The sequence below is a fragment of the Mobula hypostoma genome (assembly GCF_963921235.1).
Source record: "Mobula hypostoma chromosome 16 unlocalized genomic scaffold, sMobHyp1.1 SUPER_16_unloc_2, whole genome shotgun sequence".
Lineage (NCBI taxonomy): Eukaryota > Metazoa > Chordata > Chondrichthyes > Myliobatiformes > Myliobatidae > Mobula > Mobula hypostoma.
The window spans coordinates 84,718-112,559 of NW_026948150.1; the positions used below are offsets into that span (position 1 = coordinate 84,718).

The window sequence follows — 27,842 nt, forward strand, 5'->3', positions numbered from 1 at the left end:
TCTGAGCGCAATGGTATTCCTGAGTCTTCACCCAGGATCTGCATGGCTGATAATACAGTAGTGAAAAGCAGAGGAAACTATTACCACAATGAAGGAAGCTCTGAGATGCAGAGGACCTCCATTGCTGCCCTAAACACTAGCGATGTAACGGGCAGTATCTCCAAGTTTGGCATAAAGCTTCCATCCACCCTTCCTCCAATCTTGTCATAGGGTTTGGAGGTGTGCATGCCTCAATGACCCAGACACCTACATTGGCTGGAGTCAGAACTTCATGTTTTGGTACTTGGTAGGGTCACCCATGCCAAACAGGTCAAAGGGTAGAGGCCAGACAGTGGTCCACCGGTCCCCCACGTTTGGGGATTCAGCTCAGGGCTAACAATCCTGACTAGTAAAACAAAATTGTTATGGAAACAACAATGAAGAATCCTTTGACATCCGAGTGTAACAGTTTTCCTGAGTCGCCTCCCGGGACTTGCATGACTGACAGTAGTGAAAACCGAGCTACTGACACAGTGAAGGAAGCCCTGAACACTGCCAGAGATGAAAGACCTTCATTGCTGCCCTAAACACCAGTAGCATGACAGGTATTACATTCCCATCTATCTTTGGGCGGAACTTGGAGATATTACAATTTAAGATGTGCTGTGTGAAGAGTGCAGAAATGCTCCGGTGAGATTTAGACAGCTTGAGGGAGTGACCAAATAAAGGTAAAGCATACTATGGGTAACTGTGATGAATCCACCTTGTGGCAAAACTAGGAAGTCAGAATATCTTAATTGCAAGTTGGGGGGGGGGGGTGGGTGCAATAAGACCTGACAACCCTCATACAGGGATTAATGTATGTAAACATGTAGGTGCAGTAAACAGTAAAGAAGGCAATGGCACATTGGTTTTCAAGGGACCCAAAATATGAGGTATAAAGCACCACACTCAATTTGCTGGAGGAACTCAACAGGTCAGATAGCATCTATGGAAATAAATGGACAATCTTAGCTTCAGGACTCAAACCATCGACTGTTCACTCATTTCCATAGATTTTCTCTGCTGTTCCTCCGGCATTTTGTGTGTGTTACTTTAGATTTCCAGCAGCTACAGAATTTCCTATGTTTAGGTGCCTTATCTTACTGCAATTGTACAGAACTTTAGTGAGACCCCACACTGGCTGGTATAGCAACACACATCAAAGTTGTTGGTGAACGCAGCAGGCCAGGCAGCATCTCTAGGAAGAGGTGCAGTCGACGTTTCAGGCCGAGACCCTTCGTCAGGACTAACTGGCTGCTATATGCAGCTTTGATCTCCCTTTCAGAGGAACTGCCCATCTATGAACCTACATTCATGTCTTGGAGACCTCAGTAAAAGCTGAGAAATAGGTGTTAAATCCTCTGGTAAGAATATAATTTTCTTTCTTTGTAGTTAATAGCCAATAGTAATGATTTGGTAGTTGTACATACTCATTGCAGGGAGAAGTTCCATGGGTAACAATTACTTTTTTCTCATGTGAACAGGCAAGGTCAGAACACACTGCCCATCAATAATTGCATAAGGGATGATGGTGAAGCAGCTTAACCTTTGAACCTCTTAGTACTACACTAAGGGAAGTTAAAGGATTTAGGCCCAGCATTGACGAAGGGATGGAGGGACTTGAAGAGGACATAATAGTATTCCTACGTGACTGATGTCATTGCCCTTAGTAATGAGCTTGTAGAATTTCAGACGTTTTAAGCAGTCAAGTGCTACGCATTCTGTAGAGAATAGCCAGAGTGCAATTGTGGAGGAAGTAGTAAATATTAATAGCAGACATTGTGGTGTGGATCATGTGGGCTGCTTTGTCCTTTGAGATTAACCCTCTGTACCTTAATGATGACGATGATGAAGAAAATGCTTAATGTGGTCACTTACTGCAAGATCCCCAGTAGTTTCTGTTATTCTAACCACATTAATTACATGGCCAATCCAGCTGAGTATTTTCATCCTGCTCAATCAATGATAATACTATTGAATTATAACAGGGAGCTAACCCTCTATTTGAAGATGAGCATTAACTGGTAATTTCAGAACAGAATTGCCATGTTTCACAGTAACACATACAAAATACTGAGTTCAGGCAGCATAGAGAGCTGAGGGTTTCGACCAAAAATCAACACGAGGGTGGACGAAGGGCAAGGAATACAAACTAGAAGGTGAAAGGTGAAACCAAGTGAGGGGGAAGGGGCAAGGGCAAGGAATACAAACTAGAAGGTGAAAGGTGAGGGGGCAGGTGGGGGAGGGGGTGAAGTGAGAAGCTGGGAAGAGATAGGTAGAAAAGGTAAAGGGGCTGAAGAAAGAATCTGATAAGAGAGTGGACCATGGGAGAAAGGGAAGGAGGGGCACCAGCACAAGGTGATGGGCAATTAAGAGAAGCAGGAATATTCCCCTTAATTAAGATTATTTAATTTTATTTCCTGTACACAAGTGTAAAGCAAAGAAATAATTGTAACTCCAGATCCAATGCAATACAAAAAAAACCACAATAATTAAAAACATACAATAAATATATAAAAAACATCAGTTTAAATTCATTGATTGCATGCCTATTAACTGCTGATAAATAAATACCATGTTCCAGGACGAGGGAGATGTCCTCATTTTTTAAAGAAAGGGGCTTCCCTTCCTCCACCATCAACTCTGCTCTCAAACGCATCTCCCCCATTTCATGCACATCTGCTCTCACTCCATCCTCCCGTCACCCCACTAGGAATAGGGTTCCCTTGGTCCTCACGTACCACCCCACCAGCCTCCGGGTCCAACATATTATTCTCCGTAACTTCCGCCACCTCCAACAGGATCCCACCACTAAGCACATTTTTCCCTCCTCCCCTCTCTCTGCTTTCTGCAGGGATCGCTCCCTACACGAGTCCCTTGTCCATTCCTACCCCCCACCCCCATCCCTCCTGGCACTTATCCTTGTAAGCAGAACAAGTGCTAAACATGCCCTTACACTTCCTCCCTCACCACCATTCAGGGCCCCAGACAGTCCTTCCAGGTGAGGCGACACTTCACTTGTGAGTCAGCTGGGGTGATATACTGCGTTCGGTGCTCCCGATGTGGCCTTCTGTAATTGGCGAGACCCGACACAGACTGGGAGATCATTTCGCTGAACACCTACGCTCTGTCCGCCAGAGAAAGCAGGATCTCCCAGTGGCCACACATTTTAATTCCACATCCCATTCCCATTCTGATATGTCTATCCACGGCTTCCTCTACTGTAAAGACGAAGCCACACTCAGGTTGGAGGAACAACACCTTATATTCCATCTGGGTAGCCTCCAACCTGATGGCATGAACATTGACTTCTCTAACTTCCGCTAACGCCCCACCTCCCCTTTGTACCCCATTTGTTATTTATTTATATACACACATTCTTTCTCTATCTCTCTCCTTTTTCTCCCTCTGTCCCTCTGACTATACCCCTTGCCCAACCTCTGGGTCCCCCCCCCCCCTTCTCGTTGGGCCTTCTGTCCCATGATCCTCTCATATCCCTTTTGCCAATCATCCTGTCCAGCTCTTGGCTCCATCCCTCCCCCTCCTGTCTTCTCCTATCATTTTGGATCTCCCCCTCCCCCTCCCACTTTCAAATCTCTTACTGGCTCTTCCTTCAGTTAGTCCTGACGAAGGGTCTCGGCCGGAAACGTCGACTGTACCTCTTCCAAGAGATGCTGCCTGGCCTGCTGCGTTCACCAGCAACTTTGATGTGTGTTGCCATGTCCCATCAAAAACTTTTAGATGTTGGAACTCAAGATCATCCAGTATGCAACTAAAAACTTGACAGCAATGCTCGATGCTGAGTATACCTTATAACGAGCTGTAAAACAACAGCAACCTTCCTGCTGGGATCACTAACTCTTCAATTCAGTTCATGCAAGCAATTTCAGGGAACTTTTGTGCAATTTTCCAGCAGAAATTTGAAGCTTCCTTTTGGCAAGTGATGAGTATAAATAACTTATTATCAGTGCAACTTGTAAAAGCTGTACCAGTGTCTACTAGATGGCAAAGTGTGTCTTTGGAGGCAAGGAAAAGCAAAACATTTTTTTTCTTCTGCCTGGACATGGCTGAACATTCTATTGACAAACTGAGCAGCACTAATGTCTTTGTCACAACTAAAGTTATGTCTCTGTGCAGTAATCATCAGAGCAAAAGTAATGTCGTACTGTGCAGAACATTCAATTGGGAAAAGCTGGGAAGATAAGGGTGTTAAAACCTTCTTCCAAAGTGTTTTCTCCTAGATGTTTCTGGATCTACCGAACAATGTGTGAGAATTGATGTTGACATTCATTTACTAATGTTGAAGTATTGTATCATATGACCACCAGAACGATTGAAGAACGAGCTGCACACAAGATGCTTTTTGTCTGTATTAGACACTTGGTTTTAAACCAATACTACCCGATCTGCTTGGCTGTGCTGGTATACTTTGTTCTTTTAGTTTCAGGATTCAGACAGCTCTGACCTGCAGGAACATTTCGGCAACATTGACCTATTTTGTCCTTCCCACCCCTCTCCCAGCCTTTATTAAACTTAAACCTAACCTGTTTTCTCACTTTCCCAATAGGCTAACTCTATTTCCATTTCCACAGATGCTGCCTGACCTGCTGTTTCCGGCATTTAATATTTCCAGAACCTGCAGTTTTTGTTTGAAGTTATAGTAGCCACATTCACTCATAATTCAGCAGTTTGTTTCATGAATTTTACCTTAGATCCCATTAGCAAAGACCGACTTACATGCATAAACTAACTAGAACAAAATTTAATTATTGAGCCACCTCATCTCCTCCCCAATACCCATGATATTTGTGAACAGTGAAACCAACTGAAGACAATCAATCCGTAAGAACACAGAAGAACTGGAGGCATTCCAGCAATGCAGACAGAATTTTATATTCAAAGAGAGAAAGGAGTGGGGACAGGAAGCAGTGACTGGAGAAAATCACGAGGTTCTGCACAAAAACTAGGTTAGAATACATTTTCTGAGAAGTAAAATTAAATATTGAGCAGGTCCTGCTGCTGAATATTGATTCACAGTTATCTACCCTCCTGCCCCAAATAATGTTTAGTTATTCAACCAATTGAGATCATTGTTAATGAAAGTGATAGCCAAGATATTAGATTGAAAATTTACAATTGTTAGAAGGTAAGATTTGTTCTAACCTACTAACTTCCATTTCCCAGAATATTTAAACTGTACCTCACTGGCAGTATAATCAACATTGTCAAATTACACTTCCTTTCAATTTATGAAACTGTATTCTTGGCTGAAATGCTCATGTGTATATGAGCATGTATCACATTTTTCAATATGCCCTAATTATGTTGCAGATTCAAAACACAGTAAATTGAATACAATAGCAAGTTTGCACCAATTACATGACTAAAATTACTGAGCAATGCAATATCTTTCTTCCACATTCTAATATACTCCCAGACTGAAGCCGCCAAGCTCTTGAACTTCATTTCCTCATCTTCTTTTTGTTCCACCAAAGCCTGAAAAAAAAAAGGCATGCTTAATTTCTTTAATTTGCCAAGTACAATTAAGCATATGTAAGGGTTTCTTCTTTCAAGTTACTTGCTAAGGCTAATAATGAAATGGCTTCTCTGTAATATTAACTGATGAGGTAATGTTCTCTGTAGCAGCATGTTTGTGTTATAATTAGTGATAATGGGACTTGTATTCATTTGCTAACCAATTGGGATGGACATTATTCTTTCTGTCTGTGTCTGCAAGCTGTTAGTTTGTGTGGGCTTGAGAGAGAAGGTGCGAGGAGGATAGAGAGAGAAGGTGCAAGGAGGATAAGAGAGAAGAGATGGCTTGAGGAGATGGTTGCCGGACCCGCTGGGCCTGGGCTCGGGGCGGGAGCCCAGGGGTCGACGACGAGCGAAGGAGGATCAGCGAAAGGGATGAGCTCCAACGTTTGTGCACTGGACATGTTTTTGAGATTATTGGTGCATTTTATTTGTTTTCCTTTTTTTTGTTTCTCTACTAACCCCATACTTAAATATAAAATCGTAATCACTTAACCGCACATTGTGTACTGAATGTTATTTCGGGGTACTGATGTTACACAGGGGACACAACACGTAGCATCCACCCAAACAAGAGTGCTAAAGTTTGGCCAGGTAGGGGGCACCACCCCAAGATCATGCCACTAGGCAAAGCGAGTCTTACACATATTTTTAAGCAATTACATTTAGACACATGGGAGACCCAAACACATCACACCCTACTCACTACTACAGAAAAATTACATTTTTAAGAAAGAATAAAATATCTCAAACTGATGTGAAGACTAGATATTTGATTGCATTATCCAAGAAGTTTCCATTCATTACTTTCTCTGGTAATTCTACTTTTGGCCCGCAACAAATTTACATACTTAAATAGGAAGATTGCATAGTTTAATATGTGGCTAGGGAGTTGGTGCAGGAAGAGTGGCAGAAGATTTTTGGATCATTGGGCTCTCTTCCAGGGAAGCTGGGACCTGTACAGACAGGGCAGTTGCACCTCCACCTGAAAGGGACTGATACCTCAGCGGGAAGGTTTGTTAATACTGCACGGTGGGGTTTAAACTAGAGTTGCAGGGGCATAGGAACCAAAGTGCCAAAACAGTTAGTGAAGAGGTTGTGGAAGCAAATATTGGTAAGACCTCAGACAAAATTAGGAACCAAAAGGTTGAGCATGGTGCAACTAGTGTCCTCATCTGCCTATATTTCAATGCAAGAAGTACTTTAATAAAGACAAATGATAATGCCGAAGATTAGGTAGCTGCTTTACTAACAGAGGCAATGTGTAGTGACTGGCAGGTATGATGTTGTAGGCATCACTGAATAATGGCTGAAAGAGGATTGTAGCTAGGAGTTTAATGTCCAAGGATACACATTGTATCGAGAGGACAGGCAGTAAGGCAAGCGTAGTGTTGCTCTGTTGGTGAAAAATGAAATCAAATCATTAGAAAGAGGTGACACAAGTTCCAAAGATGTTGAATCATTGTGGATAGAGCTGAGGAACTGCAAATTACAACCGAAGATAGAAAATGCATCCCAAACGCCAATGTTACAATAGTCATGGGGGCTTCAATATGCGGGTAGATTGGGGAAATCAGGTTGGTGCTGGAATCCAGGAGGGGGAATTTCTAGATTGCCTATGAGGTGGCTTGGAAAGCAGCTCTTGGTCGAGCCCACTATGGGATCAGCTATTCCAGCTTGGGTATTGTTCAATGAACCAGAATTGATTAGAAAGCTTAAGGTAAATGAACTCTGAAGGGAAAGTGAAAATAATATGATTGAATTCACCCTAAAATTTGAGAAGGAGAAGCTGAAGTCAGATGTATTAGAATTATAGTGGAGTAAAGGGAATTGCAGTGGCATGAGAGGAGTTGGCCAGAATTGATTGGAAAAGAACACGGGCAGGGATGACGGCAGAGCAGCAATGGTTGGAATTTCGTGAACCAATTTGGAAGGCACAGGATATATACATCCCAAAGAGGAAGTGGTATTCTAAAAGGTAAGGTGACACAACCATGGCTAACAAGATAAATCAAAGTCAATGTCAACATAAAAGCTAAGGGACTGCTTACAATAGAGCAAAAATTAATGGGAAGTTCAAGGATTGGGAAGATTTTAAAAAATAGCTAAAGGCAAATTAAAAAGTAATAAAGGTAAAGATGGAATACAAAAATAAGCTTGCCAGTAATATTAAAGATACCAAAAGTTTCTTCAGATGCATAACATGTAAAAGAGAGGTGAGCGTGGCTATTGGACCGCTGGAAAATGATGCTCGAGAGGTAGTAATAGGGGCAAAGAAATAGCGGACGAACTAAGTATTTTGCATCAGTCTTCACTGGTAATATGGCGGAAGTTCCATGCGTCACAAGTCATGAAGTGCGTGAAGTTACCATTACTAGAGAGAAGGTTCTTGGGAAACAAAGGTCTGAAGGCAGAGAAGTCACCTGGACCAGATGGTGTACATCCCATGAATCTGAAAGAGTGGCTGAAGTGATTGTGCAGGCATTGGTAATCATCTTTCAAGAATCACTAGATTGTGGAATGGTTCTGGAAGACTGGAAAATTGCAAATGTCACTCCACTCTTTAAAAGGGGAGAGAGGCGGAAGAAAGGAAACTCAAGACCAGTTAGTCTGACCTCTGTAGTTGGAAGATGCTGGAGTCGATTATTAAAGATGAGATCTCAGCCACTGTCATCATGGTTCCATCAAGGGAAAATCTTGCCTGACAAATTTGGTGGAATTCTTTGAAGAAACAAAAAGTAGGATAGACCAAGGAGAACTGGTTGATGTTGTGTACATGGATTTTCAGAAGGCCTTTGACAAGGCACCACACAGGGCTGCTTAACAAGCTATGAGCCCATGGTATTACAGGAAAGGTTCTGGTATGGATAAAGCAGTGGCTGATTAGCAGGAGGCAAAGAGTGGAAATAAAAGGAGCTTCTTCTGGTTGGCTGACCACAGAGTCAGGTGTTGGGACTGATTCTTTTTAAGTTATATGTCAATGATTTGGATGATGCAATTGATGGCTTTATAGCAAAGTTTGCAGACAATATGAAGGTAGGTCGGCAAGTAGTTTTGAGGAAGTAGACAGGCTATGAAGGACTTGGATTAGGAGAATGGGCAAAGAAATGGCAGATGGAATACAGTATCAGGAAGTGCAGTTTGGAAGAAGAAATGAAATTGTGGATTATTTTCCGGTGGTGATATCTGTTATCTGTCAAGTAGGGTGCCGTGCACAATCCTGAGTTGATGGAGACGGACGTGAGAGCACGGAGGAACATCTGGTGAAACTTCTGAAATGCCTGCTTCGCTGCTGCTGCTACTGTGTGATCCAAAATCTCCGGAGGGGAAGGCCCCGAGTCCTCGGCTTTGCTTGTTGCTCGGTGGCCGGGGCGGGGTTGAAGCGCTCGGCAGAGATGGTGCTCGGTGTCAGAGGCTCGAAGTTTTCGGACAGACTCAGAGTCCGCTGCGGTTGGGTGCTTCCAATGGTGCTGCATCGGCAAGTTTGCAGCGCTTGGGGGCTCATGGCAGGGAGAGTTTCTCCCTTCTATCGTCTGCGTGAAATGATGGGGCTATCGGGAATTTGAGACCTTTTTTTTTACCACGCCCATGGTCTGCTCTTTATCAAATTACGGTATTGCTTTGCACTGTTGTAACTATATGTTATAATTATGTGGTTTTGTCAGTTTTAGTCTTGGTTTGTCCTGTGTTTCTTGTGATATCATTCTGGAGGAACATTGTATCATTTTTTAATGCATGCATTTCTAAATGACAATAAACGAGGACTCAGTGTCCTCACAATCTAAAAAAAGGAGAGAAAATACAAAAAACTGGGGAGCAAAGAGGCTTGGGAGTCCTTGTGCAGTATTCCCTAGAGTTTAACTTGCAGGTTGAGTCTGTGGTGAGGAAGGCAAATGCACTGTTAGCATTAATTTCAAGAGCACCAGAATATAAAAGCAAGGAGGTAATGCTGAAACTTTATAAAACACTGGTGAGGCCTCACTTGGATTATTGTGAGCAGGCTTGGGCCCCTCATCTTAGAATGAATGTGCTGAAACTGGAGAGGATTCAAAGCAGGTTTACGAAAATTATTCCAGGATTAAATGGCTTGTCATATGAAGAGCAATTAATGGTTCTGGGCCTGCATTCACTAGAGTTCAGAAGAATGAGGGGTGTTCTCATTGAAACCTATTGAATGGTCCAAAGGCCTTGATAGAGTGGATGTAGAGAGGATGTTTCCTATGGTGGGAGAGTCTAAGACCAGAGGACACAGCCTCAGAATAGACAGGCGTCCTTTTAGATCAGAAATGAGAATTTCTTTATGTACCATGCCAAGTCTTTATGTACATTTAAGGCAGAGGTTGATAGATTCTTGATTGGTCAGGGTATGAAGGGATACAGGGAGAGGGCAGGAGACTGGGGCCGAGAAGATAACTGGATCAGCCATGACGAAATGGCGGAGAAAACGCAATAGGTCAAATGGCCTAATTCTGCTCCTATATTTTATGGTATTATGGTCTTAAATATAATATTATTCAATGTGATGTAGAGGAAGTACCATAACAATTGTGGTTCAGTGGTAACACTCATCGAGAAGTCAGAGCACACTCTTGAAACTTCAGTTTAGATCTCAGTACAGTGAGGCACAGCACTGCCCATACTGCCCTTGAAATGAGGAATTAAAAACACTTACCTCATGTATCAGTTACAAATAACACTTTACACTATTCAGAAAAGCAATATCCTTCCTGTTAACAGCCAATATTCAACGTGCAATAAATTCAGCTAATGATTTAACAAATTATATGGTGGTTTTGTAATACCTTGCTATAAACCCAGATTAGGAGATCTGCTATTTGAATATCAATGAATACATTTCAAAACTACTTTATCAGTGATAAAATGTTTTTAGGCTTCTGTGGTTCAGGAAGCTACTCAAGAGGAGGAAGAGGGGAGAAATGCAATTGTAACTGGAGATAATATAGTCAGGGAAATAGACACAATTTTCTGTTGCATGGATTGAGAGTGCAAACGGCTGTGTGGTCTGCTTGGTAGCCGTGTTTGAGAAATCTCATCTGACCTGCAGAGGAATTTGGAGTGGGAGGAAAGAAGTTCTGCTTAGGGAATTTGAGCAGTAAGGGACTAAATTGAATTACTGAACCAAAATTGTTACCTGAGACACATGCAAATTGACACAGTCAATAATAAAGTCAGAGAGCTAAAAGCACGGTTTAAAGATTGGTGTGAGAGAACTACTTTAGAATTCAAGACATGGACACCAGTATTGGAGGAGGAAGAAGCTGGGAACCAGGGTCGTGACAACTCTCACAATTAGGGCTCTGGACAGTGCTTTAAACTAAATAGCGAGGATGTTTGGGGGCAGGGGGCAACAGCTTGGAAAAGTAAGAATAAAGTAAAGGAAGGAGAGGAGAGGTTCCAGAAGTCTGCAGAATAACAGACACAACTGAGAAAAGGATAATTTTACTTCAGGTAACATGGAGACAAAATTGAAAAGGATAATGAATACAAGATTGAGGGTTTTTTTATATTCGAACGCCTGCAGCATAAGAAAAAAGGTAGATGATCTTGTAGCATGGTTAGAAATTGGCAAGTGTGACACCGTGGGCATCACTGAGTCAGCGGCTCTGTTGGTAAAACAAATGAAATCAAATCCCTAAAAGAGGTGACATAGGATCAGAACATGCGGGCAGAGTTAAGAAACTGCAAGGGTAAAAAGACCTCAACAGTGGCCAGGATGTGGACCACAAATTACAAAGGAAGAGAGAAAAGGCAAGTAAAAAGGGAAGTAAAAAATTGTCATATGCAGTATTGAAAAATCAGCTGGGGGTGTACACCAACAGAAAGAATTTATGGAATGCTTTTGAGAAGGCTTTTTAGAGCTGCTTATAGTTGAGCTCACTAGGGAAAAAATAATACTAAATTGGGTGTTGTGTAATGATAAGGAAGTTTAAGGTAAAGGAACACTTAGGAGGCATAAGCTAAAATGAGATGTACTGATATTATAGTGGAGCCAAGAGAAACGACAGAGGCATGAGAGAGAAGCTGGCCAATGTTGATTGGAAGGGGACACTAGCAGAGGTGATGGCAGTGCAGCAATGGCTGGAGTTTCTGGGAGTAATTCAGAAAGTGCAGGATCAGTTCATCCCAAAGAATCATTCTAAAGGGAGGATGAGGTAACCACAGCTGACAAGGGAAGTCAAAGACAATATAAAAGCAAAAGACAGGCCATACAATATTGTAAAAAATAGTGGGAAGCTAGAGAATTGGTAAGCTTTTAAATTCCAACAGGAGAAACTAAAAAGCAATAAAAGAAAAAATGCTGTTGACTAATGATGTTCCACAGGGGTCGGTGTTAGGACCACTTCTTTTCAAATTATATGTAAATGATCTGAAGATGGAATTAATGGCCAAGTTTGCCATAGAAACTGGCAGTGTCCTCATAATCTAAATCTAATCTAAGTAGTGGCCAATTGAATACAGAGTAAGGAAGTGTATGGTCATGCACCTCAGTATAAGGAATAAAGGTATAAACTATTTTCTAAATGAGAAGCATATTCAGAATCTGAGGTACAAAGGAATCTGGGAATTCCTAATGCAGGATTCCCTGAAGATTAATTAGGGTTAGGGTTAACCCTAACCCTAGTAAGGAAGGTAGATGCAATGTTGACATTCATTTCAAGAGGATGAAATATAAAAGCAAGAACATAATGCTGAGACTTTATAATGCATTGGTCAGACTGCATTTGGAGTATTGTGAGCAGATTTTGCCTCTTATCTAAAGAAGGATGTGCTGGCGTTGATGAGGGTCAAGAAGAGGTTCACAAGAATTATCCCGGAAATGAAAGGGTTAATAAATGAGGAGTGTTTGATGGCTCGGGGACTGCACTTGCTGGAGTTCAGAAGAATGGGGGGACCTCACTGAAGCCAATCAAGTACTGGAAGACCTAGATAGAGTGAATGTGGAGAGGATACTTCTTACAGTGGGGGAGTCCAGGACCAGAGGACACAGACTCAGAGTAGAAGGAAGGATGGCCCTTCAGAACAGAGTAGAGGAAGATTTTTTTTTTTTTTTTAAAATGCCAGAAGGTGATGAATCTGTGGAGTTCATCATCAAATTGCTGTGGAGGCCAAGTCACGGGGTCTATTTAAAGCGGAGGCCAACAGGTTCTTTATTAGTGAGGGGATCAAAAGTTACAGGGGGAAGTCAGGAAAATGGGTTGAGAGGGATAACAAATCAGCCATGATCGAATGACAGAGGAGGCTTGATGGACCAAATGCCCTAATTTTGCTCCTATGTCTCGGAGTTTATAGCTTTACAGATGGATAAAGTCATAAATGGGATTTTGCTAAGGGATCATTTTGGTCACAGTAGAAAAAAAATTATAAAACAGCAAAACGACAGTGAAGACAACTGCAAACTTTTATACTTCTTCCTTACATGTGACATACACATACCTGACACAGTTCTGCTTCCTGTGTTTTCGGGTTTCCAATTATTCTCTTGCCTTTGCTGTGAGTAAAATGCAGGACTTCCCCTCTGGAATTCATAAAATGAACTGCTCGGCTGAGATCTGGGGGGGTGGAAAATGATCAAGATAATTAATACTTACCACACACACAATAATTACAATTAAAATTTGGCACAAACATTGGAACTTCATGTTCAGAATGTGGAGAAAACATTTACAATCCTCTTTACTCTAATTAAAGTCATGAGCTTTCCTTGGACTGCAGGAAATTTGCAAGGTAAGTGTTGCACTCATTTTCCAGGAGTAAAGTAAGTACAAAAGTTCACCAAATGATCAGCCAAGACGTCCAGGAGAGATGCTTGAAACAAAATGCAGATGGACTGGCAAGTTTATAAATGAGGATCCTAATCAGTATATCCAAACATACGTCATTCTGAGAGAGTGCTCTGTAAAATTCTGCTCAGAGTTCTTCAGCTCCTAATACCAACTACAGAGTGGGCAAAATGCCTAGTGGTGTACATGCATACATTTCTTCAGAAGTGCATACATTTCTTGCTCAACATTGAGGATTTAAGAGGGCTGTGTGCATCTGAAAGTATAGAATGGAATATATGAGAAGGAAGTTTTGCTTGTCTGAGTTACCTAATGATTTAATAAATCAGGTTGAGATTGAAAAGACGAAATGAACCATTTACAGGTCATAGAAGCAGAGAGGATAGAGACACAAGCCCAGAAAGAGGGAAGGTACAAACTATTGTTTGGCAACAGGACTATATTAGGTCCACTAACACTGAGAACAGAGAAGGAAAACATTCAAAAATTGCAGTACTTTTACATTCCTGTGGTATTCCCAGTTATAAACTGATTAAGATCTGTGCACTCTGTATGCTGCCATTACATACACATTCACAAACACTTTCACTGAAGTAACCACACTTTCGACCTGAAACACACGAGCTAGAACACCACAGCACAGGCCCTTCGGCCCTCGATGTTGTGCCGACCCATACATTCCTTTAAAAAAAGTACTAAACCCACACTACCCCGTAACCCTCCGTTTTTCTTTCATCCACGTGTCTGTCCAAGAGGCTCTTAAATACCCCTAATGTTTTAGCCTCCACCACCATCCCTGACAAGTCATTCCAGGCATTCCAGTCATTCCACAACCCTCTGTGTAAAAAACATACCCCTGATGTCTCCCCTAAATTTCCCTCCCTTAACTTTGTACATATGCCCTCTGGTGTTTGTTATTTGTGCCCTGAGATACAGGTACTGGCTATCCACCCTATAACCATATATCAATTACAGCACAGAAACAGGCCATCTCGGCCCTTCTAGTCCGAGCCAAACTCTTACTCTCACCTAGTCCCACCGACCTGCACTCAGCCCATAACCCTTCATTCCTTTCCTGTCCATATATCTATCCAATTTAACTTTAAACGACAACATCGAACCTGCCTCAACCACTTCTGCTTGAAGCTCGTTCCACACAGCTACCACTCTCTGAGTAAAGAAATTTCCCCTCATGTTACCCCTAAACTTTTGCCCTTTAACTCTCAACTCATGTCCTCTTGTTTGAATCTCCCCCACTCTCAATGGAAAAAGCCTATCCACGTCAACTCTGTCTATCCCCATCATAATTTTAAACACTTCTGTCAAGTCTCCCCTCAACCTTTTACGCTCCAAAGAATAAAGACCTAACTTGTTCAACCTTTCTCTGTAACTTAGGAGATGAAACCCAGGCAACATTTTAGTAAACCTCCTCTGTACTCTCTCAATTTTATTGACATCTTTCCTATAATTCGGTGACCAGAACTGTACACAATACTCCAAATTTGGCTTCACCAATTACTTATACAATTTCAACATTACATCCCAACTCCTATACTCAATGCTCTGATTAATAAAGGCCAGCATACCAAAAGCTTTCTTCACCACCCTATCCACATGAGATTCCACCTTCAGGGAACAATGCACCATTATTCCTAGATCCCTCTGTTCTACTGCATTCTTCAATGCCCTACCATTTGCCATGTATGTCCTACTTTGATTAGTCCTACCAAAATGTAGCAGCTCACATTTTTCAGCATTAAACTCCATCTGCCATCTTTCAGCCCACTCTTCTAACTGGCCTAAATCTCTCTGCAAGCTTTGAAACCCTACTTCATCATCCACAACACCACCTATCTTAGTATCATCTGCATACTTACTAATCCAATTTACTACCCCATCATCCAGATCATTAATATATATGACAAACAACATTGGACCCAGTACAGATCCCTGAGGCACACCGCTACACACCGTCCTCCAATCTGACACACAGTTATCCACCACTACTCTCTGGCATCTCCCATTCAGCCACTGCTGAATCCATTTTACTACTTCGATATTAATGCCTAACGACTGAACCTTCCTAACTAACCTTTCGTGCGGAACCTCGTCAAAGGCCTTACTGAAGTCCACATAGACAACATCCACCGCTTTACCCTCGTCAACTTTCTTAGTAACCTCATCAAAAAATTCAATCAGATTTGTCAAACATGACCTTCCACGCACAAATCCATGTAGACTGTTCCTAATCAGACTCTGTCCATCCAGATAATTCTATATACCATCTCTAAGAATACTTGCCATCAATTTACCCACCACTGACGTCAAACTCACAGGCCAGTAATTGCTAGGTTTACTCTTAGAACCCTTTTTAAACAATGGAACCACATGAGCAATACGCCAATCCTCCGGCACCATCCCCGTTTCTAATGACATTTGAAATATTTCTGTCAGAGCCTCTGCTATTTCCACACTAACTTCCCTCAAGGTCCCAGGGAATATCTTGTCTGGACCCGGAGACTTATCCACTTTTATATTCCTTAAAAGCGCCAGTACTTCCTCTTCTTTAATCGTCATACTTTCCATAACTACCCTTCTTGTTTCCTTTACCTTACACAATTCAATATCCTTCTCCTTAGTGAATACTGAAGAAAAGAAATTGTTCAAAATCTCCCCCATCTCTTTTGGCTCCGCACATAGGTTTCCACTCTGATTCTCTAAGGGACCAATTTTATCCCTCACTATCCTTTTACTATTAATATAACTGTAGAAATCCTTTGGATTTATTTTCACCTTACTTGCCAAAGCAGCCTCATATCTTTTTAGCTTTTCTAATTTCTTTCTTAAGATTCTTTTTACATTCTTTATATTCCTCGAGCACCTCATTAACTACAAGCTGCCAATAATTTATTGAAGATCCCTCTCTTTTTCCGAACCAAGTTTCCAATATCCCTTGAAAACCATGGCTCTCTCAAACTTTTAACCTTTCCTTTCAACCTAACAGGAACATAAAGATCCTGCACCCTCAATATTTCACCTTTAAATGACCTCCATTTCTCTATTAAATCCTTCCCATAAAACAGATTGTCCTAATCCACTCCTTCTAAATCCTTTCCCATCTCCTCAAAGTTAGCCTTTCTCCAATCAAAAATCTCAATCCTAGGTCCAGTCCTATCCTTCTCCAGAATTACACTGAAACTAATGGTATTGTGATCACTGGACCCGAAGTGCTCCCCAACACATACCTCCGTCACCTGACCTATCTCATTCCCTAACAGGAGATCCAACACTGCCCCTTCTCTAGTTGGTACCTCTATGTATTGCTCCAAAAAACTATCTTGCACACATTTGACAAACTCCAAACCATCCAGCCATTTTACAGAATGGGCTTCCCAGTCTATGTGTGGAAAATAAAAATCTCCCACAATCACAACCTTGTGCTTACTACAAATATCTGCTATCTCCTTAGAAATTTGCTCCTCCAGTTCTCGGTCCCCATTAGATGGTCTATAATACACCCCCCTAAGTGTTACTACACCTTTCCTATTCCTCAATTCCACCCAAATAGCCTCCCTAGACGAGTCCACTAATCTATCCCGCCAGAGCACCGCTGTTATATAATATCTGACAAACAATGCAACACCTCTCCCTCTTGCCCCTCCTACTCTATCACACCTGAAGCAACGAAATCCTGGAATATTTAGTTGCCAATCACACCCCTTCTGCAACCATGTTTCACTAATAGCTACGACATCATATTTTCAGGTATCAATCCATGCTCTACGCTCATCCACCTTTCTTACAATGCTCCTAGCATTAAAATAGATGCATTTAAGAAACTCTCCGCCTCCTACTCTTTGTTTATCCTTTATGGAGCAAACAACTTTGTTATCTTTTCCTTCCTTGTCCCCTACATCTTTGGTCTGAGTGCGCCTGATCTCTGTCCCCTGCCTATCCTCCCTCACACACTGTCTACTAGCTTTCTCTATTTGTGAACTAACCTCCTCTCTCCTAGTCTTTTTAACTTGATTCCCTCCCCCCCAACCATTCTAGTTTAAAGTCACCTCAGCAGCCCTCACAAATCTCCCCGCCAGGATATTGGTCCCCCTAAGATTCAAGTGTAACCCGTCCTTTTTGTACAGGTCACACCTGCGCCAAAAGAGGTCCCAATAATCCAAAAACTTGAATCCCTGCCCCCTGCTCCAATCCCTCAGCCACGCATTTATCCTCCACCTCATTGCATTCCTACTCTCACTGTCGCGTAGCACAGGCAGTAATCCCGAGATTACAACCTTTGCGGTCCTTTTTCTCAACTCCTTTCCTAACTCCCTATATTCTTCTTTCAGGGCCTCTCCCCTTTTCTTACCTGTCATTGGTACCTATATGTACCACGACCTCTAGCTCCTTTCCCTCCCACTTCAGGATATCTTGGACACGATCAGAAACATCTCGGACCCTGGCACCAGGGAGGCAAACTACCATCCAAGTCTCCGGACTGTGTCCACAGAATCATCTATCTGACCCCCTAACTATCGAGTCCCCTATTACTACTGCTCTCCTCTTCCTTTCCCTACCCTTCTGAGCTACAGGGCCGGACTCTGTGCCGGAGGCACGGCCACTGTCGCTTCCCCCGGGTAAGCTGCCCCCCCAACAGTACTCAAACAGGAGTACCTATTGTCAAGGGGCACAGCCACCGGGGTACTCTCTATTACCTGACTCTTCCCCTTCCCCCTCCTAACCGTGACCCACTTGCCTGCCTCCCGTGGCCCCGGTGTGACCACCTGCCTGTAACTCCTCTCTATCAACTCCTCACTCTCCCTGACCAGATGAAGGTCATCGAGCTGCAGCTCCAGTTCCCTAACGCGGTCCCTTAGGAGCTGCATCTAGGCGCACCTGGCGCAGATGTGGACGTCCGGGAGGCTTGGAGACTCCAGGGCCTCCCACATCCAGCACCAAGAACAACAAACTGCCCTCACACTCATACTGCCCCTCTCCTCAAATAACAACAAAGAATGAATACCAAACCTTCCTCGCCTCGCCCGTTTCCGCCTAAGCCCGGTGAGCCGAAGCCCTTAAGCTCCTGGCACACTCCGCGGCCTGCAAACTATGCTGCCGGCTGTATAAGGCTGTGTTCCTTTTAAATCTTCCGCGCTTCAGTCCCCGACCTCACACGCCTGCACAGTCCTGCCTCTCTGAATGCCGATGAAAAAAAAAACCGAAAAATTCAAAAAAGGCTTCCTCCGCACTCCTGCTCTGATTCTCAGACTTCCTTCTCCAATGAGAGGTTAAGATGATCCAACACTACTTCTTCCTTAATCTCCACATTGTCCAGCACACAGGCCTGTTCTATTTCGACCTCACACTGATCAAGATGCTTTTCACTTGTGAATATTGAAGCAAAGTATTCATTTAGGACCTCCCCAATCTCCTCCGCCTCCAGGCACGTTGCCTTCTTTATCCTTTAGCAGCCCCACCTTCATTCTTGACTTCCTTCTTCTTCCTTCTTCTATCTATGCCTCTCATAATCTTGTAGACCTCTATCAAGTTCCCTCTCATCCTTCTAAGCTCCAAAGAGAAAAGTCCCAGCTCTGCTAACCTTGCCTCATAAGACTTGCTTTCCAATCCAGGCAACATCCTGGTAAATCTCCTCTGCACCCTCTCCATAGCTTCTACATCCTTCCTATAATGAGGTGACCAGAACTGAACACAATACTCTAAGTATGGCCTCACCAGAGATTTGTAGAGTTGCAACATGACCTCTCTACTCTTGAACTCAATCCCCCGATTAATGAAGCCTAGCATCCCATAGGCCTTAACTACCCTATCAACCTGTGCAGCAACCTTGAGGGATGCGTGGATTTGAACCCCAAGTTCCCTCTGTTCATCCACACTCTTAAGTAACCGACCATTAACCATGTACTCAGCCTTCTGGTTTGTCCTTCCAAAATGCATCACCTCACACTTATCCAGATTGAACTCCATTTGCCACTTTTCGGCCCAACTCTGCATCCTGTCTATATCCTCCTGTAACCTTCGACAATCTACAGCTCCATCCACAACTCCTCCAATCTTAAAGAGATTGTTCCTTTTAAATCTTATACGCTTCAGTCCCTGACCTCACAACAGAGGGATGGGAACCAGTGCAGAGAGACAGAGGGGTGTAAAGTGAGGGTAGAAGCAAAAAGTACAAAGGAGAAAAGTAAAAGTGGCAGGCCGACAAATCCAGGGCAAGCATTAAAAAGGGCCGCTTTTCAACATAATTGTATAAGGGCTAAGAGAGTTGTAAAAGAGCGCCTGAAGGCTTTATGTGTCAATGCAGGGAGCATTCGTAATAAGGTGGATGAATTGAAAGTGCAGATTGTTATTAATGATTATGATATAGTTGGGATCACAGAGACATGGCTCCAGGGTGACCAGGGATGGGAGCTCAACGTTCAGGGATATTCAATATTCAGGAGGGATAGACATGAAGGAAGGGGAGGTGGGGTGGTGTTGCTGGTTAAAGAAGAGATTAACGCAATAGAAAGGAAGGACATAAGCCGGAGGATATGGAATCGATATGGGTAGAGCTGCGTAACACTAAGGGGCAGAAGACGCTGGTGGGGGTTGTGTACAGGCCACCTGACAGTAGTAGTGAGGTCGGAGATGGTATTAAACAGGAAATTAGAAATGTGTGCAATAAAGGAACAGCAGTTATAATGGGTGACTTCAATCTACATGTAGACTGGGTGAACCAAATTGGTAAAGGTGCTGAGGAAGAGGATTTCTTGGAATGTATGCGGGATGGTTTTTTGAACCAACATGTCGAGGAACCAACCAGAGAGCAGGCTATTCTGGACTGGGTTTTGAGCAATGAGGAAGGGTTAATTAGCGATCTTGTCGTGAGAGGCCCCTTGGGTAAGAGTGACCATAATATGGTGGAATTCTTCATTAATATGGAGAGTGACATAGTTAATTCAGAAACAAAGGTTCTGAACTTAAAGAGGGGTAACTTTGAAGGTATGAGACGTGAATTAGCTAAGATAGACTGGCAAATGACACTTAAAGGATTGACGGTGGATATGCAATGGCAAGCATTTAAAGGTTGCATGGATGAACTACAACAATTGTTCATCCCAGTTTGGCAAAAGAATAAATCAAGGAAGGTAGTGCACCCGTGGCTGACAAGAGAAATTAGGGATAGTATCAATTCCAAAGAAGAAGCATACAATTTAGCCAGAGAAAGTGGCTCACCTGAGGACTGGGAGAAATTCAGAGTTCAGCAGAGGAGGACAAAGGGCTTAATTAGGAAGGAGAAAAAAGATTATGAGAGAAAACTGGCAGGGAACATAAAAACGGACTGTAAAAGCTTTTATAGATATGTAAAAAGGAAAAGACTGGTAAAGACAAATGTAGATCCCCTGCAGACAGAAACAGGTGAATTGATTATGGGGAGCAAGGACATGGCAGACCAACTGAATAATTACTTTGGTTCTGTCTTCACTAAGGAGGACATAAATGATCTTCCAGAAATAGTAAGGGACAGAGGGCCCAGTGAGATGGAGGAACTGAGTGAAATACATGTTAGTAGGGAAGTGGTGTTAGGTAAATTGAAGGGATTGAAGGCAGATAAATCCCCAGGGCCAGATGGTCTGCATCCTAGAGTGCTTAAGGAAGTAGCCCAAGAAATAGTGGATGCATTAGTGATAATTTTTCAAAACTCGTTAGATTCTGGACTAGTTCCTGAGGATTGGAGGGTGGCTAATGTAACCCCACTTTTTAAAAAAGGAGGGAGAGAGAAACCGGGGAATTATAGACCGGTTAGCCTAACGTCGGTAGTGGAGAAACTGCTGGAGTCAGTTATCAAGGATGTGATAACAGCACATTTGGAAAGCGGTGAAATGATCGGACAAAGTCAGCATGGATTTGTGAAAGGAAAATCATGTCTGACGAATCTCATAATTTTTTGAGGATGTAACTAGTAGAGTGGATAGGGGAGAACCAGTGGATGTGGTATATTTGGATTTTCAAAAGGCTTTTGACAAGGTCCCACACAGGAGATTAGTGTGGAAACTTAAAGCACACGGTATTGGGGGTAAGGTATTGGTGTGGGTGGAGAATTGGTTAGCAGACAGGAAGCAAAGAGTGGGAATAAATGGGATCTTTTCAGAATGGCAGGCGGTGACTAGTGGGGTAGCGCAAGGCTCAGTGCTGGGACCCCAGTTGTTTACAATATATATTAATGACTTGGATGAGGGAATTAAATGCAGCATCTCCAAGTTTGCGGATGACACGAAGCTGGGTGGCAGTGTTAGCAGTGAGGAGGATGCTAAGAGGATGCAGGGTGACTTGGATAGGTTGGGTGAGTGGGCAAACTCATGGCAGATGCAATTTAATGTGGATAAATGTGAAGTTATCCACTTTGGTGGCAAAAATAGGAAAACAGATTATTATCTGAATGGTGGCCGATTAGGAAAAGGAGAGGTGCAACGAGACCTGGGTGTCATTATACACCAGTCATTGAAAGTGGGCATGCAGGTACAGCAGGCGGTGAAAAAGGCGAATGGTATGCTGGCATTTATAGCGAGAGGATTCGAGTACAGGAGCAGGGAGGTACTACTGCAGTTGTACAAGGCCTTGGTGAGACCACACCTGGAGTATTGTGTGCAGTTTTGGTCCCCTAATCTGAGGAAGGACATCTTTGCCATAGAGGGAGTACAAAGAAGGTTCACCAGATTGATTCCTGGGATGGCAGGACTTTCATATGAAGCAAGACTGGATGAACTGGGCTTGTACTCGTTGGAATTTAGAAGATTGAGGGGGGATCTGATTGAAACGTACAAGATCCTAAAGGGATTGGACAGGTTAGATGCAGGAAGATTGTTCCCGATGTTGGGGAAGTCCAGAACGAGGGGTCACAGTTTGAGGATAGAGGGGAAGCCTTTTAGGACCGAGATTAGGAAAAACTTCTTCACACAGAGAGTGGTGAATCTGTGGAATTCTCTGCCACAGGAAACTGTTGAGGCCAGTTCATTGGCTATATTTAAGAGGGAGTTAGATATGGCCCTTGTGGCTATGGGGGTCAGGGAGTACGGAGGGAAGGCTGGGGCGGGGTTCTGAGTTGGATGATCAGCCATGATCATAATAAATGGCGGTGCAGGCTCAAAGGGCCAAATGGCCTACTCCTGCACCTATTTTCTATGTTTCTATGTTTCTCACACACCTGCGCAATCTTGCCTCTCTGAACGCCGATGAAAAAAACCCGAAAAATTCAAAAAAGGCACTCCCGCTCCGATTCTCAGACTTCCTTCTCCAATGAGAAGTTAAGATGATCCAACAGTACTTCTTCCTTAATCTCCACATTGTCCAGCACACAGGCCTGTTCTATTTCGACCTCACCCTGATCAAGGTCCTTTTCACTTGTGAATACTGAAGCGAAGTATTCATTTAGGACCTCCCCATCCTCCTCCACCTCCAGGCACATGTCGCTTTCTTTATCCTTTCGCAGCCCCACCTTCATTCTTGTCATTCTTCTGCTCTTCACATACGCATAGAACACCTTGGGGTTCTCCTTAATCCTACTTGCCAAGGCCTTCTCATGCTCCCTTTGAGCTCTCCCAAGTCCTTTCTTAAGCTCCTTCCTGGTTACCCTATATTTCTCATGAGCCCCTCCTGCTTCCTATATCTAACATATGCTTCCTTCTTCCTCTTGACGAATTGCTTCACATGTTTTGTCAGCCGCGGTTCCCTTTTCCTACCATTTCTATCTTGTCTCAGTGGGACAAACCTATCCTGAACCCAGCACAAGTGGTCACTAAACTTCCTCCACATTACTTCTGTGCTTTCACCCTTGAATGTGTTCCCAATTTACTCTCGCTAGTTCCTGCCTCATCCCTTCATAGTTAGCCCTTCCCCAGTTAAGCACTTTCCCATTTTGTCTGTTTTCATCCTTTTCCATAGCTATGCTGAAGCTAAGGGAGTTGTGGTCACTTCACCAAAATGCTCCCCCACCAAGAGGTCTGCCACCTGACCAGGTTCATTACCCAGAACTAGATCCAGAATGGCCTCTCCTCTCGTCGGTTGGTCCACATACTGTGTCAAGAATCCTTCTTGAACACACCTGACAAATTCAGTCCCATCTATCCCCCTTGCAGTCAGGAGGTGCCAGTCAATATGAGGAAAGTTGAAATCACCCATAACTACAACCCTGTATTTCCTGCACCATTCTAAAATCTGCCTGCTTATCTGCTCCTCCGTGTCTCGAGGGCTATTTGGGGGCCTACAGACTACTCCCAGCACAGTGATTGATCCTTTCCTATTTCTGACTTCCACTCACACCGACTCAGTGGACGGTCCCTCTGCAGCGTCCTCCCTTTCTATGGCTGTGATACTATCCCTGACCAGTGATGCTACTCCCTGCCCCCCCTTTTCTACCTCCCATCCTACTCCTTTTAAAACACCTAAACCCCAGTACCTGCATCAGCAAATCTTGCCCTTCCTCCAGCCAAGTTTCAGTAATGGTCACAACACCGTAGATCCACATACTGATCCATGCTCTAAGTTCATCCCCTTTATCCCTAACCTCCTAGCGTTGAAATAGACACATTTCAACCCCTCTAACTGGCTACATTTATGTTTTGTCACCTGCCTGTCCTTCCTCACCAATTCAGAACACATAGCATCATGCCCTTGTCCTTCTACCCTAATCTCTGCACTCACATTCTGATTCCCACCCCCTGCCAACCTAGTTTAAACCCTCCCCAACAGCTCTAGCAAACCTGCCCACCAAGATATTGGTCCCTTTTCAGTTCAGGTGCAGCCCATCCTTTTTGTACAGGCCAGACCTTTCCCAGAAGAGATCCCAATGATCCAGAAATCTGAACCCCTGCCCCCTGTACCAAATCTTCAGCCACGCATTCATCTGCCATAACTTCCTGTTCCTACCCCCTCTGTCTCGTGGCACAGGCAGCAATCCCGAGATTACCACCCCTGAGGTCCTGCTTTTTAACTTCTTTCCTAACTCCTATATTCCTTCTTCAGGACCTCATCCCTACTCCTATCTATGTCATTGGTCCCCATGTGGACCACAACATCTGGCTGCTCACCCTCTCTCCTGAGAATACCGAGAACTCGATCCGAGATATCGTGGACCCTGACACCAGGGAGGCAACAGAACATCCGCGATTCTCAATCTCTCCCACAGAACCTCTTATCTGTCTCCCCTATCGAATCCCCTATCACTACTGCTCTCTTTTCCCTCCTTCCCTTCTGAGCTGAGGGTCCAGTCTTGGTGTCAGAAACGCAACCACCACAACTGTCCCTGGTATGTCGTCCCCACCAACAGTATACTTATTGTTGATGGGAACGGCCACAGAGTGCTCTGTTCTTTCTGTCTATTCCCCTTCCCTCTCCTGACAGTCACCCAGTTACCTGTCTCCTGACTTTCAGGGGTGACTGTCTCCCCGAAACTCAATCTATTACGGCTTCTGCCTCCCAAATGATCCGAAGTTCATCCAGCTCCAGCTCCCTAACTCGGTTTGTCAGGAGCTGCAGTTGGATGCACCTTTTACAGGTGTAGTCATCAGGGACGATTGTGCTGTCCCTGACTTCCCACAGACTGCATACAGGGCACTGGACTGCCCTAACTGCTGCCTCCATTACCTACTCCTAAGTTAATTAAATTAATTTTAAAAACTTACCCGGCCTTACCTCACTGGGAGCAAGCTCATCCTCCGCCTCTTCTTGCCAAAGCCTCAAAGGTCCACTCCTTCACTGGCCGCCCTGCTTGAGCTACCCCTCTTTTTATTTGTTTGAGCATTTCAATTTTCGATTCCCCAATCAGCTGCTTTCTGCTGAGTCTGAGCTATTCAAATCTTGACCCACTTGACTGCACAATCCAACTGCCAAAACCTCTTGAGCCAAAGCCTCAAAGCTCACCCACTCACTGGCCGCTCCGTTTCAGCTACCCCTCTTTTTATTCGTTTGAGCTTTTCAACTTTCAGCTGCAGACACTACTTTCATTGTTTTAACCAGTTCCCATCTAAAGTGCCAATGAAGAGCCCATCTTCACAACAGTATCTTTATAGAGATTAAGTTGAATCCATATTCTAAACTAATAATACTTAGTCTATGACAAAAGTAAAATTATCACATTACAGGATGCTATTTTAACAACTGTGCTAACCTGCTACATTAGAACTACAAAGACATACCTTCTGTTACCAAACAAGTACCCAAGTAAACCACCAGCACCCACTCCAGTCCAAAATCCTGGTCCTGAGCTACGGTCTGCTTGATACCCACCAAAGCCCTGATTGGCCTTGCTGTAAAAGCCATCGTTTGTTGTGCCCCCTGAAAATAGATAAAGAGAATTTTAAAAAAGTGAAGCAACATTGGATATGCTCCAAGTCTATAATAAAGCTTAAGTGAAAAGTCAAGAAATGTCTAGTAATTAGTGATCACAATTTCCATTGTAAATCTAAACTAAACCTCAGTAAATCATTTTAAAAATACAGATTTCAGGTTGGCAAACTTAAAATAATAAAATAAATAAAACTTTCAAATGATATAGACAAAGACAGAATTGAATCAAAAATTTATGAAGTTCATTACATCATATTTACCACGTCACAAACAATAAAATTATCAACCTCTGAACTTTCCTCCAAATGCAAATTGCACTTCTCAGAACTTGGGAATTGCATAAGGGATTATTAGACAACATTATAAAGGATTCGGAACAGACCATTCAATAAGGTGCATCAAACCAGGAGAAAGTATCCACAAAAGCACCCTGGAATTGATTAACACCACGGGTCACTCCTCTCTCCAACGTGAGTGCACACATGTGCATTGTAAGGTGGGGAAGGAGAAGTAGACGTAGTAGGATTTCAATCAACTCCAGCAGTTGGCTTTCTCCTTCTCTACATTGCCTCCAAAGCCCCCTCACTCCCCTATTCACCATTCTTGCACCTTGAGTGGATGGTGGGAATAGATATGACAACATTTAATGTGACCAATGGATACCATGTATATATTTTGAGTTACCCAGATTATTAGCAGTGTTTGCAACTGCAGTGAACAGCACCAAATGGACAGCAATTGAAAGATCTGAGCAGTTATCTCAGGAACTGATTCAGCTTTTACAGAAAGTATTGATCCAGCCTTACAGGGTACACATTGTGGTCACCATATTCTGAAAAGACCAGACATTGGGTGGGGGAGAGAACTGCTGATGCTGGAAATATGAGAAGCAGAAAATGCTGAAATTGATCAGCTTAATGTTTCCAAGCGTTTTCTCATTTTTTTTCTGTTTTCTGTTTCGAACTATGTGAGGGGCAGGTCATGCCTCACAATCTCAATTCACTTCTTTGAGGAAATGACAGAACATATCAATGAAGACAGAGTAATAGATATATGGATTTAGTAAAGCATTTGACAAAACTTCCCATGGCAGACTCGTACAGAAAATCAGGAGGCATCTAAGAAAACCAAGCTATGTGAATTCAAAATGGGCGCCATGGTGGAGTAGTGGTTAACAGCTCGAGGAATCAGTGTTAAGAGTTCAGTCCCAGCACTGTCAGTAAGGAGTCTCTGTACATAGCCCCATGGAATGCATGGGTATTCCAGTTTCCTCCCACCATCCAGAGACGTACTGGGTCGGCTAACTGGTCATTGTAAGTTTTTCTGTGATTAGGTTCGGGTTAAATCTGAGGTGTCGGGTAGTGTTAGGGTGGTGCGGTTTGATGGGCTGGAAGGGTCTCCTCCACACTGTATCGCTAAATAAATACAATTGACTTGGCCATGAAGCGTGGTTGTAGATGGAAGGTCTTCTGCCTAGAAGTCAGTGACCAATGGCGTTCTGGGACTCTTTCTCTTTGTGATTTTTATAAATGACATTTTGGCTTGTTAGCATTATTGGGGAGGGCTTCAACTAATTTGGCAAGGGGGTGGAAACTGGAGTGAAAGGACTCAGGATAAGACATATGGCAAAAAGAAAAGATAGCGTGCGGGTAAGACTGTCAGGAAGGGCAGGCAGATGATAGGACAAAATACTAACTAGCAGGACAATTATCAGTTCATAAGGGATGTAGAATCAAAAAAGTAGCAAATACAGTACTCAAAAGTATTATATTTCAATGCAAAGAGTATAGGAAAAAAGGAGGATGATCTTGTTGCACTTTTAGAGATTGTCGGGTATGATAATGTGGCCATCACTGAATCATGGCTGAAGGAAGCTGAATGGCCAAGGTTACACGTTGTATCGGAGGGATAGGAAGGTAAGCAGAGGGAGTGATGTGGCTCTGCTGGTACAGAATGGCATCAAGTCATCAGAAAGATGTGACATGGGATCAGAAGATGTTGAATCCTGAATCGTTGTGGGTTGAGTTAAGAAACTGCAAGGGTAAAAGGACCTTCTTGGCAGTTACAGCCACAAGCAAAAGTTTGGGCACCCCTGGTCAAAATTTCTGTTACTGTGAAATCAAGTGAGTAGAAGATGAACTG

At 43.3% G+C, this 27,842-nt stretch overlaps 1 protein-coding gene across 1 annotated transcript in view; it reads right to left on the reverse strand.

Moving 5' to 3' along the window:
- Positions 1-4,768: 4,768 nt before the first annotated feature.
- saraf (store-operated calcium entry-associated regulatory factor) overlaps positions 4,769-27,842 on the reverse strand; it is a 44,410-nt gene continuing 21,336 nt past the window's right edge. Inside the window, exons 4-6 of the mRNA XM_063039171.1 lie at positions 25,550-25,688; positions 13,012-13,127; positions 4,769-5,517 (exon numbers count right to left, since the gene is read on the reverse strand). Of these exons, the coding sequence (XP_062895241.1) occupies positions 5,492-5,517; positions 13,012-13,127; positions 25,550-25,688 (281 nt within the window). The 3' untranslated portion in view covers positions 4,769-5,491. The remainder of the gene's footprint in view (positions 5,518-13,011; positions 13,128-25,549; positions 25,689-27,842) is intronic.